The 17,646-nt window shown below is 35.1% G+C and overlaps 1 protein-coding gene across 15 annotated transcripts in view; it reads left to right on the top strand.

Annotated features, from left to right (window-relative positions):
• The window catches only part of smg (sterile alpha motif domain containing protein 4 smaug), a 392,969-nt gene that overhangs the window by 228,928 nt on the left and 146,395 nt on the right, over positions 1–17,646 (top strand). For all 15 annotated transcript variants that reach the window (XM_090400252.1, XM_090400245.1, XM_090400238.1 and 12 more), the window contains one exon: positions 10,712–11,281. In XM_090400252.1, the coding sequence (XP_090256378.1) occupies positions 10,712–11,281 (570 nt within the window). The remainder of the gene's footprint in view (positions 1–10,711; positions 11,282–17,646) is intronic.

The following is a 17,646-nucleotide window of genomic DNA, read 5'->3' as shown; positions in this document are numbered from 1 at the left end:
TGACAGGCAATCCTGTATAAGAACAGGATTGCCTTACAACACTGTTTCGCCCCAACGCTGTTAGAATTGCTGCAAACGTATAACACGCTATTTTTTTTTTTTTTTTTTTTTTAAGCCTTTGTGCACGGAAAACCCTGCTGTTACGTGGGATGTAATTTTTTGATATTTCCATTAATGTGAATGAATCCTAGCTGTTGACCAGCTAACCGTTATACTGAAAAATTATTGGAAAATCCAAGTGTTACGGTTTTGTGCTTATTTGAGACCATTAAAACTGATTTTGCGGCATGCAGTTCATCACTTTGGCTTTTATTTAATCGTTTATAAATTTTTCCTAGTGTGTATTATTATGAGGGGGGGGGAGGATCTGGAAAGTTCTGATAAACACCTAGAACAAAATGATATTTAAAGCAACTGATAACCACAAGAAAGAACAAGTTACCATAGTGGCAGAGGTATGAAGGTAACCTATGTTCTTATATCCTTATATTGTATGTTCTTTCTTGTGGCTATATCAGTTGCTTTAATACTTTTGTTCTAAGTGTTTATCAGAACTTTCTAGGACCCCCCCCCCCCTCGCAGTTTAGTAATACATTTTTTGAAATTTGAAGTTTTTCTAATTTCAAAAGAATTATTGAAAATCAATTATACACAAAGGTCTTTAGTGGAAAACACAGTTTATTTCAAAAATAAAACTTCACCAGGTTTTAATTTGTCAAAAAAAAAAAAATCATGTAATGTTACTTTTGTGCAGTAGCGCTTCAAGAGATTACATGTTAAAACAATGCTAGTTTATACCTTTTTTATTTTTTACCTTTTCATTGAACGAAGATCTCTGATCTTCGTTCAATGAAAAGGTAAAAAAAAAATAAAATAAATGCATTACCGGTATATCTAAAAACAAATAAAAAAAAAAACTTGGGTAACTGTTGATTTATACGAAGAATGGTTTCCAAATATCATTTGGAAACCATTTTTGTTTTCCATTTTTAATTAAGAATAAGTTTCCGATAGTTATAAAACTCTTATTTTTGTTTGTTTGAACGTAACTTAAAAAAACTGGTTCTTAGTCCCATATAACACTGTTTCGCACCACATGATACTATACGAGATAACCCAACAGGGAATTTTGGTTTCTTTTAGAAACCTATCTTCCGTGTAATATGAGGGTTACCTGTAAATGATTATTATTATGACATCAGCTCTCCTGGAGTCTCTCTCATCGAGAAAGAGAGAGAAAGGTTTATATCATTAACAGTTACATATAATGTATATATTTCTTATATAATGTATCGCATTATAATGTGAAATATGGTGATACAAGTGGAATGCATTGCCTGAATATGAATGAAGCTTAAACTCAGGCAATGCATTCCACCATCACTCCACGTAAAAAAAAAAATAAATAAATAAAAAATAATAATAATAAAAAGACTGCGGTATAAGTCATTAATATTTCGGCAGCCGAAATACCTAAAGCAAAGTACCTAAAGATCAGTACTACACTACTTTAAATAATGAAAATCTGATGCAACGAGTGCAGCCTTGCCTTTCATATTCAAGCGTTTTGTACTCACGGTCAGATTAATGATATAAGAGATTTTTGCCTGAGTTATTTCTTTTTAACGAGTTTTTGTATCACTGAATGGTGTGAGGGAAAACGTTCGCACGGTGATGAGCCATGCACGAGAAAATAAGTGAAACACATTTCCACTAACTGTTGCAATAGAATCTTGGAGTATTTATGCTACTTTTGTGGTAGGTAAGTTTGTTTACACATCCCAACGCAGATTGTTGACATGAAGTTATGTGGACTGCTTAATTTTGACCAATCAAGTGCAGAAAATGGCAGTAAAATTTTACTTTCTCACCGGAACGTCCTCTTCTTTAAAGTAGGTGCAGTTGACCTAAAACACAATTGACATAAACATTATAATAATAACTTGCATTTTAAACTTAATTTTTGCGTGTGTGATATCAGATGCATTAAGCATTGAAGTATACTGTGTGCGTGTTATTGATAAGGCTACACCTGAATTAAATTCGACATTGTAAGATTTGCTAAGTGGCAAAAGCTGACAGTGAAATTTGCATAAATCTCCAGAGAGGAGAAAAAAAAAAATCTATTTAGAAGAAATTGTTATTCAATCCTCGCACTCCAGCTGGGAACTGCTTTTCGAGAAGTTATAATCATTAACAGTGTTGTGCGTGTGGACAATTGGAGAAGAAAGAAGGAATCGAACACTTTTTTTTTTTTTAAGCTATAACTTGTAACCGTTGAGAAAAAAAACACTGAAATGCTAGGAATGGTTAGGAATTATGTTGAATCCGTTATAGAAGCAATTGCAGAACTGCTATTTTAGTTAAGCATAGATTGCAAATATCATGATGGGTTGCTCAATGGATTTCAGGAACGAGGAGGAAGGGTATTGCATATATGGTTCAAGAGCATACAATTCTTTAGGGACATGATACAATGCGAGAAATTTTGTCGAGTAAGTTGAACCGACATGACATGTTTTCCTTCTCACCAAGGGAAACGATACAGCTTTGTCCGTTCGCTCTTTTTTATTCTCTACTTTGCTTCATTACTGAAATTTTAGTGCTTCAAATTTGGTAGGCTGTTCTGTTTATTTCTAAATGAAAAATAGCTCCTCAGTAACATTCAACTTGTACCGGAGTTTCCAGCAAATGATTTAAGCCTGGCATGTCAAACTCGTTTACTTCCAAGGGCCAAATTAAGAATTATACATCGGGCCGCAACAGAAAAAAAAAATCTCGAAATAAAGAGGAAACAGATTTTTTAATATTAACAGAGTATATAAGTAGAAAATACAGCCATATTACAAAAATACATAAAATGTAAGTTTACACATTATAAATAAAATTATACATATAATTTTTTTTTGAAGAAACTTGATAACGTTTTTCGTTAACGAAATCTTCAAAATTTGGTTGAATGAGCGGTTGTTGAGCTGTAGTTATTTTCAATATTGATTGCACATGCTGGTCTGTTAATCTTGATCTTTCCGCAGTTTTATTATTCTTTAAAGTTGAAAATAGTTGTTCGCATAAATATGTGCTACCGAACATAGATAAAATACGCCTAATTGCACATAACACATTGGGGTATCGATCGACTGATAAATAATTATAGAACTTTGGAATTCCAACATCCATATATTTTTGTTTCAGTACGGAATCACACTGAATTTCAATTAATTCCAACTGTAAATTGTCATCAACAGTTTCAACATCAATCGATAGAGGGGAAGTAAATAAGTGAAACTGGTTTTCTTATTTCTTAAAATCTAAAAATCTTTCGAATTCATTTTCTAATAACTTCATTTGATTGGCATATTCTGAAAATTTCAATTTCGTTGATTTTTGTTATAATGTTGCCAACATTCAAAATGGGATAAATTTTCTTTTTGAATTTGTTTTTGCCAACGTAAAAATTTCTGTTTGAAAATTTTAATATTGTCAAATAACATGGTAACTACTTGATCTTTGCCTTGTAGCTTAAGATTAAGTTGACTTGTAATGTAAACTGAAAAAGCCAAGTCCTGTATCCATTGATCATTTTTTTTTAATATTTCACATTCATAATTTTTCGATTCTTAAAAAAAATGGTAATTTCGTGCAACGATTCGAAGAATCGCTTTAAAACTTTGAAAGTCATCTAATTTCTGTATAATAAGGTAGATCACTATATCCACTTTCTATATCTTCTAGAAAGTTACTAAATTGGCGATGATTAAGTCTACGTGCACGAATATAATTTACAATTTTACTGACATTTTTTAGGACATGTCCAATATTTAAAACTTTGGACCATAGTGTTTGCTGATGAATAATGCAATGAAAATTTATTACCTTGTTCTTTCCATTTTTCTTTTAAATTTATAACAACTCCTTTAACAACACCAGTCATGTCAGGAGCACTATCAGTTGCAAGACAAACTAGCTTTTTTAACGGCGAATTTTATTCATTCAAAACTTCTATAAGGACTTCAAAAATATCAACTCCAGTGGTTGTATCGTGCATAGGAATAACGTCTAGAAGTTCTTCACTTTAAGTTCATATCACATCCACGAATTAAAACAGCCAGCTGAGCGATATTCCGTACATCTGTACTTTCGTCAGTTGCAAGGGAATAGGTCTCAAATGTTGGAATTATTGATTTTAGTTGATTCCTTCGGGAGGCATAGGGCTAGCCACCTTATCCTCGGGACGGGTACTGCTTAGAAAGGCTAATGATAGTCGCGTAACAGGCACTAGGCCTAATACGTGAAGGGAAGAAGTTGATTCCTTTAGTTACCGGCTATATCATTTCTGCTAGCAATGGTATTTCGAGATAAGCTTATATTTTAAAATTTCTTTAATTGATCAGGGCACAACACTTCAACTTCAACAATAATAGTATATTCGCGAATAAACTCCCCTTCAGTGAATAGTTTCGACTTGCTTGCAATTAAATATGATTAATTATCAGAATTAAAGTTATTTTGTTATCTTCACGAAGTTTCGCAACATATTTGTCATAGTTTTCTTTATGATTTGTATCGTAATGCCTTTTAATTTTATATTCTTTGCAAACTGCAATAGAGTTTCTACATATCAGGCATAATTTTTTTCCCCCCTTGAATACAAAAATATTGTAACTCTCATTTTCTTGAAAACTACGATGTTCTTCGGTTAATCATGTTCTACTCATACTGATTGATGGTTTCGACATTCTTTTTATAAATTTTTTATAAAAAGGATAGAAAACCTGGGCTTTCTATCCAAAGGCATAATCTTTAACAACCGATATAAGAAGACTCCTCTGTATTAGTATGAAGATGTTGCTTAAAATTAACTGCTTCCGTAGTAAAATTAGCTCACAATTTATGGAACTTAATTTGTACAATTTGGGTCTGGAATTTCTACATCTATATTTTTGCAAAGGATGCACTGTAGTTCCATTTGTTCAAAATATACATAATTATACAGCAATCCCTCGATTAGTGCGCCTAATGCGTTCTTTAAAACAGGCGCATTAATTGAATATAATAACCTATGATAAAAAGTATAATTCGTTCCTCAGATTTCTTTTTTGAACCTTAATTTTTTTTATAAAAGAATTAAGGTATGTATCAGGGCCTAGTTAAAGGAAAACCACGAAGATGAAAGACAATAAAACATATTCAGAATATAAATTTTATTATTCTACTTCTTAAAGAATTGAGCTAACATAGTTTGGCGGGCTTATTGTTTATTTTTTTCTCATACAACCGACGGTATGGCCCTATTGCCTCTTGTACTCTTCTGCAAATTTTATTGCTTCTCTCTTCATCAGGGTCAGCCTCTAAGCATTGCTGCTTAAAAACTTCGATTGTACGAAAAATATTTTCAAATGGTTTCTGTGAAATCTCTTTTGTCTGACTACCAGTGGTTAAATTTTCTTCGGGATCTTTCCACTGTGCATCTAAATTTAGCAGGTCGGAATCACTCAATTCTTCAGAATGAGATTTAATTAACTCTTGGACGTTATCATTGAAGGGGAGAAAAATGAAGGAGTACGAATTGGTCGCCAACGCGCGAAATCGCCTTTATAGATAAAATTTCCCAACTGTTATACAAGCAAAATAGTTACCACTATAAGAACTACAATGATCATAAAAGAGAAGTTAATTTTTCCGACGTGTAATAATAAACAACTCATCCCAGAAGACGGATTGATTACCTTATTTTCGAAATGGATTCTCCTTTTTTGTGGCATGCGCAGAAGTGTCGAAGGGTCTCGAATCTGTTGGCGTACTATAGCAGACGACATAAATTTTGGCGGTAAAAATTTGGAACATAGTATACATACTGTACATGAAAGTAGTGTAGTGTACCATTAAAAAGAACTTTGTAAAATGTTTTTAAATCGGTAACTAAATGATTTCATTCTGGTGAGTGATTTTTTAATATAGTTAGCCATAAAAATGTAGATAGAAAATTTTTTAAATCTGTAAACATTTATTTTTAAGATGTATATAGGCGCACTAATCGAATGTGGGTATCGAAAAAAAATGACGCATTAATCGAGGGATTACTGTACTTCTATTACGAATATTTGCCAATTCTAGGCAGAGATGACCTAAATTAGGTCTACGAAGCTAATGCGGTTATATTCAGGTCTGACTTAAAATTGTTGGCAATTGCTTCTCTGTTATAATACACTAAAGAATAAAAATCTGATGTTCGGTAATAATGATCTGTTCTTGGGAATAAGTGTATTGCTGTATATTACTTTTAAATCCATGTTTTTTCTTTTTTTTTTCACATGAAATTCTTAATTATGAGACAATCGACTTGCTTATCAGTTGTTATACTCAAAGTATAATAATGGCAGAAACAGTCTTAGTTCTGAGACCGACCAGCGGATTGCTAATTCGCGACAACTATCATGTACGTGAGCTGTATAACCTTGACATTTTGCTGCATAATTTTTCAGTATATTAGTTCAGCAGAGAACTACTCCAAGTCAGTTAACATTTTTTTTTGAAGAAAGCAAAATGATAAAACCCTATATGAAATTAAACTTAAGATATGTATGTCCACAAAGAAATTGTAGATAAGTTAATTTTTTTTTTTTTTATATATATAACTTTGGAAGCGAAAATTACTGCATAAACAAGAACAAACAGAACTCGGTCATACCTTTCGTTTTCCAATATAGCTTCATAATTAACGGACGTTGGATATGTCTAGTTTGGTAAACAGAAATCCCAATTGTTCCGTAGCAGTCAGTATGACTTGATGTTTATCAATCTTTTTTGGTAGGGAAGCGTTGACCTCGTGTTTTCATTGGTTGCATATACGAAGAATAGTGATCAGAGTTATTCCACCTTTACCACGAGTGACCTGCACTACGTGCAGGTCACCCAGACTTGCACTACTTGCAGGCGCAAACTTGACTTGCTTGTCTGTTTGCTTACTTGGGAAATGGATTAAAACCAGGTTTATATTTAAAATAGCTTGGTATCTTTAACGCATATTATACCCAAGGTAAAAAAACTTTATATATATTTTTTTTTACGGACCCCGTGTTGGAGCCCATGGGTTTGAGTTAAGGCAAAAAAAAAAAAAAAAAAAAAACGTTTACTCAAATATGTTAGTGGTCCTGTTTTTTCCTAGATTACAAAAACAGGATGAAATATTGATTTGAATTAGTCTGTCTAGAGATCGGTTGAAAACTTCATAGGTTTTGAACCTAAACATAATAAACGAATGAAACTAAATGTTGCTCCATTAGTGTTTATTCAAATCCAGTTTTCATTGAAAGGACTTTCGCACAAAGTGAATATTTCCCCCTGATAGACTCCGCTAAACAATTTTTGCATTTTTCCTGCCCTTTCTTCCAGCATTTTCTAAGGATTGCATCTGGAACGGAACGGCGCTTAGTTGTTCATGTCTTAAAAATTATCTTAGTAAATTTCCACTATGACGATGGAGGATGTTTGTATTGAAGTTAGTCATTTTAATAAAAACGGGTTTTGATGGTAGTCTGTCACAAGTCCCTATACTATAGATAATATTAAAGACAGTAATTCAACCAATTTTTGCCTTTATTTTCTACTAAATGTTATGCCTTGCTCATAAATGTATTCTATATTCGGGAGGATGAAGAGGAGGATTGCCCTCTTTATCCTCTCGAGTTTTATGCGTCAGATTGTAAGGTTGTTTGCACGTGATGTTAATTACGTGCGCATCGGCCAGGTTCAAATAAAAAGAATATACTGTACTTTCTTTTTAGCGAACTATTCTCTTGTGATCGCTAATGCTTGTTCACTAAACCTTGCACTGTTAAATTCGGACAATTCCTCCTTGAGTGTGAATCCGATCCACAGAAAAGGTGGAAAATCTATAGCACACTAGTACTGTAGGTAAATTAAAAATTAAATCCTCTTAGACTAAATAGAACTTTCAAACCATTCACTGCAGCGAGAGAAAATTGTGGTCTCGCCCCAAAGACATACCAGCTGAGGAGAGACACCATTCATCTCTACCATCCGGCTCTGCGTATAATAAAATTTCAATCGCAAACGATTTACTTAAGCATCTTATTATTAAATGAGATTAAGGTCCTTTTGAGTTTTAAAAAGTAATAGTATAAACTATCACAACTTAATTTTTAAGCTTCTCTTCGCAGTTGGAAGAATAGTAGGATATTGCTCCCTTCCAGGTTTCGTCTGACTGTAGGAATCTTTATAAACTTTTCTATTTTTTCCTCCCGAAAACTTCAAATTTTCATCCGCAAATTGGCCATAGTATACCCTCGATTTACCGATGGTGAGGGGGGGGGGGGGGGGAAAGGGCGGTAGGCGATACTAGCGTGGTGTGTATATTGAGGATTAGGTAGTGTAGACGGCCAGTTGTGCGAAGTGGAGTGGCCTCATGACGAGCCCTTGAAGGTGTCCCCCTTTTAATGTTCCAAAATCTGTCGATCAGGTTTTATAGTAAAGTTCCTGAAGGAGCTGCTATAGGGAAAATATTTTTTTTCGAAACCGATCGTATTCAGTTATTCACTGAATACAACCTAGTGTTTATTATTCCATTCTAAAATTGAACAAAAGAATCCTTAGCCACTTGATTGTTTTGACTGAAACTATTAGACCTTTTGAATATTTGTTATTCGATTTATAATCATTTTCCAGATTATACTCGAGACTGTTTTCAATTTGGTTTCTCTTGGCTCTAGAACCTTTCTGCAGAATTAACTTTCCACTAAAGGTTTATTTTCCGTCGCATATATCTAGACCGGAGGTTCTTAATCTGGGATCCAGGAATCCCCAAGGAGTTGTTGATAGGTTTCAGGGATTCTTTAAAATTGGATGGGAAAATGTTTATTTTCCCATCCAATGTTCCAAAATCTGTCGATCAGGTTTTATAGTAAAGTTCCTGAAGGAGCTGCTATAGGGAAAATATTTTTTTTCGAAACCGATCGTATTCAGTTATTCACTGAATACAACCTAGTGTTTATTATTCCATTCTAAAATTGAACAAAAGAATCCTTAGCCACTTGATTGTTTTGACTGAAACTATTAGACCTTTTGAATATTTGTTATTCGATTTATAATCATTTTCCAGATTATACTCGAGACTGTTTTCAATTTGGTTTCTCTTGGCTCTAGAACCTTTCTGCAGAATTAACTTTCCACTAAAGGTTTATTTTCCGTCGCATATATCTAGACCGGAGGTTCTTAATCTGGGATCCAGGAATCCCCAAGGAGTTGTTGATAGGTTTCAGGGATTCTTTAAAATTGGATGGGAAAATGTTTATTTTCGCTAACCTCTGATTAAAATTTAGCGTTTCATCAGTTAAAGACCCCCCCCCCCCACACACACACACTAAAGACATGAAGAAACAAATAGGTTATTTTGGAAGTCAGTTTTTCATTCTTATCTTTGTTGGCATCCTGTCTTGGTAGATTTTTATTGCCACCAAGCATTTCTAATATCTTATTTCTAGATCTCTTCAGGCTTATATTTTGCTACTACACCGAGTAAGTTGAATATCTTGATATATCGGATAGTTTAATTTTAACTTGATATGTCAGTTCGTTGTGAAAACATTAATTTTGCTACTTCATCGGGGGGAATAAAATTCAGGCACACTTAACTTTTCCTATTTTCAATATCATCGGTAGTTTTGTAGTAACATTAGAGCTGGATCTCAAAGTATCAAACACGTCGAGATTAAAAAAAATATACCGCAGTATTCTTGAAATATCCAGGTATAGACAAATTCGTGAAGGAATATGTTTATGTTTATTGACTGCATAGTTTTAGAAAGCAATTCTTAAGTTCATATTGCTTGAAGGGGGAAAATCTTGTCAATTCCCTTCGAATAACAAGATTTGTGTAGAAAGTTGAGCGGCCTTTTCATTATAGGTCACTCTCCGTAAGTGTCAAGAACCGTACCGTTAACTAGGATAAATTGGAAACTAGGTGTTCGAGTCCTCAACTACAGTCTGGTCAGTAGGTTAGTGTACTACTTCTGTAGGCCTAACAGGTAACTACCGAGAACTCGTGACGCAGGACTGATTGGGATAATGACCCACTTTGCCTCTGCTACTTCACTGCGGGACACCCGATGAAGCAAAGTGACAGCGGTTGCTTGTTTACTGGAGGATATAATGCGAAGGTGATAATGCGCTGTATTGAATGTTTCTTGAATTACACAGCGCGTGCCATGCTCGCTCTGTTTTGGGAGCAGACATTAGTTTCACTGATTAGTGACGACGACCTTCCATTTTTAAGGGGAAAAACTCGCGATTTTTCTTCATTAAAATACAATGCTTAGATTTTAAATTTGTACCGTGACCGATCCATAGTTAATGCAGACGTATTCCAGAGGCGGTACTGTAAAGAAAGAAATCTTTACATGTCCACACTAAATTGTTTTGTGTAGTGCTTAAGCCCCCTCCCCCCCTACATAGCATACGCCTGTTGTCTCGATTTTTAATGCGAGGAAGAAGAGCATTCGTGACCTCGTTAAGGGGACCAACCAGAAATCAGTGGACCTGCATGCTACAGAAACTTCACGGCAAAATCGGTCTTTCCAATAATGACTGAATAATAAAAGTTAGCAATAGTTATAATATAATTAGTTTTTTAGAACTTTATAATCTGTTTTAGTATTCCTGTTTTATTCATACATTTTTTTTCTCCCTATAGCTTTTATAGGCGGCCTGTGCAAAGAAACCAAAGAGACAGCCGTCGCCCACCTACTCTCCCACTTACCCCTATTGCATCCTGGAAATGAAGAGGCAAAAAATCAGTATCTGAGACTGATTCCAAAGATCATTGCTCACTCCATTGAAAATAGCGTCCATATCGAAGAAAGTCGTCAGCTTCTTTCTTATTCTCTCATCCATCCTGCCATTGATGATGATGATCGTAGTTCACTTCATTTGTGGCTTCGGCAGCTGGAAGCTCGTATTCGCAGTTATAGTGTATATCAGGGTCGTCTTAATGGTACTGCTGAAACCATTACAACTATCACCAGTGGCACAGCTGTGGATAATTTTGGAAATGGTCCATTTAGCTCGCTAGGAAGGCTAGAAACATGGCGGCCCAATCCTCTGGCTACTATCAATGGTAGTTTGACTGATGCAAATAGTTATCCTGTATTAAACGGATTGGGTAGCAATAGTTTACCTCCAGGAATTGGTGGGAACCACATGACACTTCATGCTATGAATTCTGCACCCCCTGGCGGGATTTCCAACTTGTCTTCCCACCCTGGTAAGTTTGCAACTTTTCAGATTTGTAAGTTTCTCACTACTGAGATTCATTTCTTAGTTTTGAGTTTATCTTTGATAGTGGGGATTTTGGAGAAAATGTGAGGTAGAACTAATGACAGTCAACTGTCAGACCATGGATGTTTGTGATCGTTTTTTACATGGAGGTGAATTTTTAAGAAGGGTGGCAAGCCCCCCCCCCCCACACACAATGTTTTGGTTTCTAGACCAAGTAAAAAAATAAAAATTCTTTAGAGGGGTTAGAGTACTAATGTACTATAATTTTACATTAAAAACCTTTCATGGGTGGGAGCCACAACAGTATTGGATCTAAGTTAACTTTCCCCAGGTACACATATATCCATAGCCTCAAAAAAAAACTTGGTATCCTTTCATTTTGCAGCTAAATTTGCACAAATCCTAAACTTTCCTATCTTGGAGCATTGTCCTCACATTTGTGATGATGCAATGGAAACTTTCCTAAAAATTATTTAGAAGAGAGCAGTTTGACAAATTGATCTTCACTCATTCTTTTCTGCCTTATTCTTTTTTGTATAGGTATTTTCATGGGTGATTTCCCCCTGACTGGCATTCATTCTTTCACTTTCTGCCAAGAACAATACCATGAGCAGCAACTGTTTAGTATTCATTTGGTATAGTTGTAAATCTACCAAATCTTATTTCATTTCATCCACTGCTCTTCTCTAGAAGCCTTTCTGCCTAGTTTTACATAGGCAAACTTTTAGCTAGTTGAAATCAGTACATTCTTTTTCTCTTAATCTTGGCTTACAGCTTTTGGAACTCATTCGATTAAATTACAAAGATTTCAAAAATTCTGCACACTACTCTTGCTTTTAAGCCAAACATTTAACAATGTTTACAAGCCTTTGGTACAGTCTCTATTCTACTTTATTGCTTCATTGTTTTTTTTGGATAAGGTCTTGTGTTTCTGTCAGTTACTTAGTTTAGTTGGGTCACTTCAGGAGAAACCACATGAGATATGGTGGAATATCCGAGTGGTTCTTTCAACTTAGGGAACAAAAGTTTGCCTCATGTTGGGACTGAGCCCTCCGGATGGAGAGTCTGTGTGTGTGGCATTTGCCCTCCAGAAACAGAATATTGTGCATTTTTTTTTTACCAAACCAGAGCATTATGTGCTCTAGTTTACCTCATTGGTGGATCCAGCTGCTTAATGGTGGAAAACAAAGCAAATGAACCATATACTATGTAATGGTTATCTCACTTAAAAGTTGACTTATGTGTATTCACTCATAACTTCATTTTCACTCAATTTGTATTTTTTTAAATACAACAATACCAGCACAATGAATTTGAATCTTTATAGTTTTAACCTATTTCTAGACATAACAGCTGTTCAGTTTTCAAATACATGTCACTGAAGGCTATTCCATATTTTCAGTACTAACAGAGAAATGTTCATATTATATTTTTATAATACACACACACACACACACACACACACACACACACACACTCACTCAACTAAATTTTAAACTACACTTAAATGTAACAAATTAATACTCTCCTGGATACGATCCATCCACTTATGGCTTTATTTGAAAAATTATTTAAATGGTTTTCACTTGGAGAGTGGTGAATGAACAGCAGAAAAGAAATAGTATTGAAATATATTGATGTCTTAACTTATGTTGGAATTGGAATGTTAACAAATTTGTCCTAATGTGGACCTCGAAAAAAAATCCTAATTTTGGAGATTGCAATGTTTAACAATTTTGATCAAATTGAAATAGTGCTTTAGAAATTTTTGTGTACGAGTTTGAAAAATTAATCACTGATTGTATTAATTTGTTTGAAGCTATTCAGAGAGCTAAAAAAAAAAAGTAAGCATATATCGCCATTCATGTTTTCCATCCAAGGATTAATTACCATTCCTCTACCGTCTGCCAATGAGAGGTGCATCATGTCTGAATACCTGCTCACAAGCCCAGTTTACCTGCTTTTGGCTGGAAAGAAGTTGCCAGAAAACAGCTACCACCTCAGTATTGAGACAACTAACTTGTCCTCAGTTGAAAAGCATTATATAAAATTTTCTCATCAAAGATCTTTAGCCTTGATGAAAGCTCTAGAGGCTTAGAATTACTGTAATATTATGCAGTTTTAATATTGATGTGGAAATTATAAACAAAGGCTGTTTGTTTTTTTCTCTAAATTATAGGATTAAAATGGTTTAAAATGTAGATTACATTTAATACTTTAATTGTCAGAATGAGAAAGTGGTGGAGAGGATTCAGAGTGACCAAGATGGTGAGTTGTGTGAATAGATTGAGGATGTGTGGATTGCAGAAGTTGGTCAATAGGTGAAAGAGAAGATAAGATAGAAACATTTAAGTTACTTAAAGGGTTTTATAGGATTCATGTAGGGGAAGTGTTTCACTGCTTGGCTAGAACAAGAGGGTGCAGAACCAGAGGTCATCTTTGGAAGCTGAGTAAGGTTTTTTGACTAGGTTTTTTACTGGGTGAGTGGTGAATGAATGAAATCGGCTGAATGGTTTGTCTGCTAGGTTCAAGGACAGGTATTGATTAGTTTCTGTGCATAGTTTGAGTCTTTGGACTCCATGGAGGTGTCCATATAATAGTAATAATAATCATATGGACAACTCTGTAGTCCATAGACTTATCAAGGAACTCTAAACATTATGCCAAGCACTATCCAATATTTGTGCAATACATTCATACTTTGCTTTGATCTCATTCAATCATAACATTCACTTCAAACTCTGGCAGCCTGTTCCACTCATTCACTACTACTCCAATCAAAAAATTAGTCTCCACACGCTTCCTAACCATTCTTTCTCAATATCAAAGGATGTTCCTAGTTCCCCCCCCCCCAATCACCAGACTTGTTCTGAAAAATTTTCTCTCCATTTATCCTATAAAAATCCTTCAGCAATTTGTATGTCTCAATTATCATCCCCTTTTCTGCCTGTTAACCATCTGTAACATAAAACCCATCCTCATAAGGTACACTACATACACCTCTAGCTCCTCATTCCCAAAAATATCCAGGTGACAGTCTGTGCATAGTCAAAAAGAATCTTACAAAGGCCCTATAAAGAAATATAATAATCTGCTTGTCTTGGTGTTCTTCAGTAACAAAGTAATCTGAGTTGTTTTAGCCACTTTTACAATATGTCCTCTAAACCTCACTCCCTATCCACTAACACCCTGAAATCTCTGGCTTCCTCTATTTCCTAGAGCATTTTTCCATCTATATACACAGCTGGTCATCTTTTCACCTTAGAATGCATAACCATAAACTTGGCTGCATTACATTGACATCCATTTTCCTTTGCCTATATTGCCAGTCCATTAAAATTGTCCTGTAAAATATCTTTGACAATTGCTCTATCCAATTTTGCATCATTAGGAAAGAGCTAAATAATTCCTATATCATTAGTGTACAAATTAAATAGTAATGTCCCAACACAAGAACTCTGCAGTATAACATTAATCATGGCCTTCTGCTGGACTCCTGAATACTGTTTGGTATCTCTCTATCAACCATCCTCTTATTCATTTCAATTTTATATCCATTCCATGTGCTTCAGTTTATTTATTAAAATTCTGTGGTATCCGTATCCTTTCAAAAACCTTTTGCGAAGTCCAGAAGTATCACTGTAAACCTTTATCTAACTCAGCTGTCACTGAATTATGAAGGTAAGTTACTGAGACATGATCTGTTCTTCACAAAATCATGTTGTTCCCCATGTAGTATTCTGCTATCTACCCATTCCTGTATTTTTCACCTAACCAATGTCTTTAGTACCTTGACCATGTTTGCAAAATGCCTCAAGTGTAGTATAAAAAAAAAAAAAAAAAAAAACAGCTGCAGTCTTAAATTGTAGCATGGGGATTTCAGAACTTAGAACGAGAAAATAACTAAAGAAAACTTTAGATCTAACATAAATCTGGAGTTTTGTTATAAAAATACTTATTTTATATATATGTAACTTTGAAAATTATATCCTAAGATACTTTTCAGAATATTTTTTGTAAGGTAACCTTTTTAAATACTATAGCTCCCTTCTTGAATTTGTCAGATATTTAGTAAAATGCTTTTTTCTAGAATACTTACATATGCTAGAAAATAAAAATATATACATCTATCTGCATCTCTATGAAGGTGCTGTGAAAGAAACATTTTTGAAGAAATTGGTCAAAATCTGGAAAACCTGATTTTCCAGATTTTGTTGGTTCCCAACAACTTGAACATACAGCATATTAAGAAAAATGTCAATAGATTTCTGTCCTTATCTGCACCTCACACACAACCACTGATGTACTATAGGTTCTTGTACCTCTCATGTGAGATCTTTCAACCTTTCTTCATATTCAACATTACAGACTTTTCTACCTTTAGTCAATCGCCTCTGGATCCTTTCCAATATCTCGTCATCCTTTTGAAACCAGGTGACCAAATCTGTGCACAGTACTATGTGGCCTAATCAAGGCCTTGTAGAATGGAACCAGAATCTCCTTTTACAACCAGTATCCTCTACATCACTGCCAAAATTCGTTATTATCCTGACAATTTTGGCAATATGTTCTTTAAATTTTGGATTCTTATCCACAGTAATCCAAGATCTTATTTCCTCTACCTCCAACAGTATACTCCTGCCAAGCTGATTATTACATAACACCTCCAAGGACTCATCATGGGAGATCACACTACTGCACTACAACTCGGTCTCCCTTATTTAATCCTTCATCTACTTGACACCACTATCATCAATACACAGCACCACCACTAATATTCAGGATCTGTAAATTTGTGTGTTCTCATGGCCGATTTACCTATATGTGGAATGAAAAACCTAAGTTTCGGGGAGGAAAAACTACCTATGTATGCGATTGGCTAACTTGCCTTCAATTGAAAAACCCACATAAAGATTCTCTTGTCACAATAAGAATCAAACTCTGTTCTTTTCTGTTGAAGGATGCAGCATACCATTATTCTTCCAGTTGGGCTACGGAGGGCACATCCCATCTTTGTTTGTCAGATTGTAAAACCTTACATTTTGCAACATTGAACTGGTATTCCCATACCAATTCACTTAAATCTGTTCAAGTCTCGTCATAAGGCCACATCTGCTCTATTCCTCCGTTCTTCTCAACTTTGCATTATCTGTGAACAACTAAATATCTCCACTCAAATCTTTCCCAATATCATTAACATACAGGTTAAACAGCAATGGCCCTAAAACAAACCCCTGAGTCACCCCTTTCCTTTTCTGGAATGGTGTTGATATCCCCCCCTCATACACAACTTGCTGATATCTATCAACACCATTCCAGAAAAGGAAAGGGGTGACTCAGGGGTCTGTTTTAGGGCCATTGCTGTTTAACCTGGGAAAGATTTGAGTAGAGACCAATGCACTAATCTAATATCTAACCCTGCCTGCTTTAGTCTATCAACATGTGGTAATCTATCAAAAACCTTTGCAAAATCTAAGTATACTATTGTCTTAATCTCCCTCATCCAACTGTCACCTTATTGTTGTCAGTAAGTAGATTACTAAGGCATGACCTCCCTTTAGCAAGTTTGTTGTCCATCAAAGATATAATACCACTGTTTTCAACCTGACTCTGGTTCTGAACAACACCTTGCACACAGGTTGGCCTATAATTTGATGCTTGAGTTCTGTCATCTCCCTTATGAAGCATTGCAATCTTACCTTCCGCTCCTTTGGAACTTGACCCAATGTGATACTCGTATTAAACAAATGTCAGCAGGTGCCAACTCCCTGGCACATTCTTTCAAAATACATGGTGGTATATCAAGTCCCATAGCCTTATTAACATCCAGTTCACTCAATTCCCATATACCGCTTGTAACACTCGGTCACTCTGCTCATTTAATATCAACTGTATCCTCTGCAGCAGTTTTCCTTATACCATTTTCTACGCTCAATGTCATCCTACCTTAACCATTCATTGTTTTGCTGGTTACAATTAAACTACCTTTTTGCTTCCTTAGTTAACTGCTGCTCATGCTGCGCTTCTGCTACCCTTATCAACTGAGTCACCTGCCTTGCTTGTTTTTTGTACTGTTTGTGGAATTGATTATTAGGACTCATTTTATGTTGCTTGCAGAATATGTTCTTTCAATGTATTAATCTCTTCATTCATACATTTCATAACTACCTACCTACCTTAACCTTCTGACCCTTGGAGTACATTGAGACATGACTTCCTAGATAGTTCCTTTGATCTCTTTTGTACCCAACCCTTCATTCCATGCTATAGCTCCAAGCTATCTCCTGAGCTTCTCATAATCACCAGCCTAGTAGTTCCACATGTATCCTTTCCTCACATGGCTAGCAACCA

This window comes from Typopeltis vanoorti, chromosome 11, assembly GCF_054136105.1.
Source record: "Typopeltis vanoorti isolate ZY-2024b chromosome 11, IOZ_Tvanoo_1.0, whole genome shotgun sequence".
In the NCBI taxonomy this organism is placed as follows: domain Eukaryota; kingdom Metazoa; phylum Arthropoda; class Arachnida; order Uropygi; family Thelyphonidae; genus Typopeltis; species Typopeltis vanoorti.
Note: the sequence above shows the minus strand (reverse complement) of the source record. Positions and strands in the feature narration are given on the sequence as shown.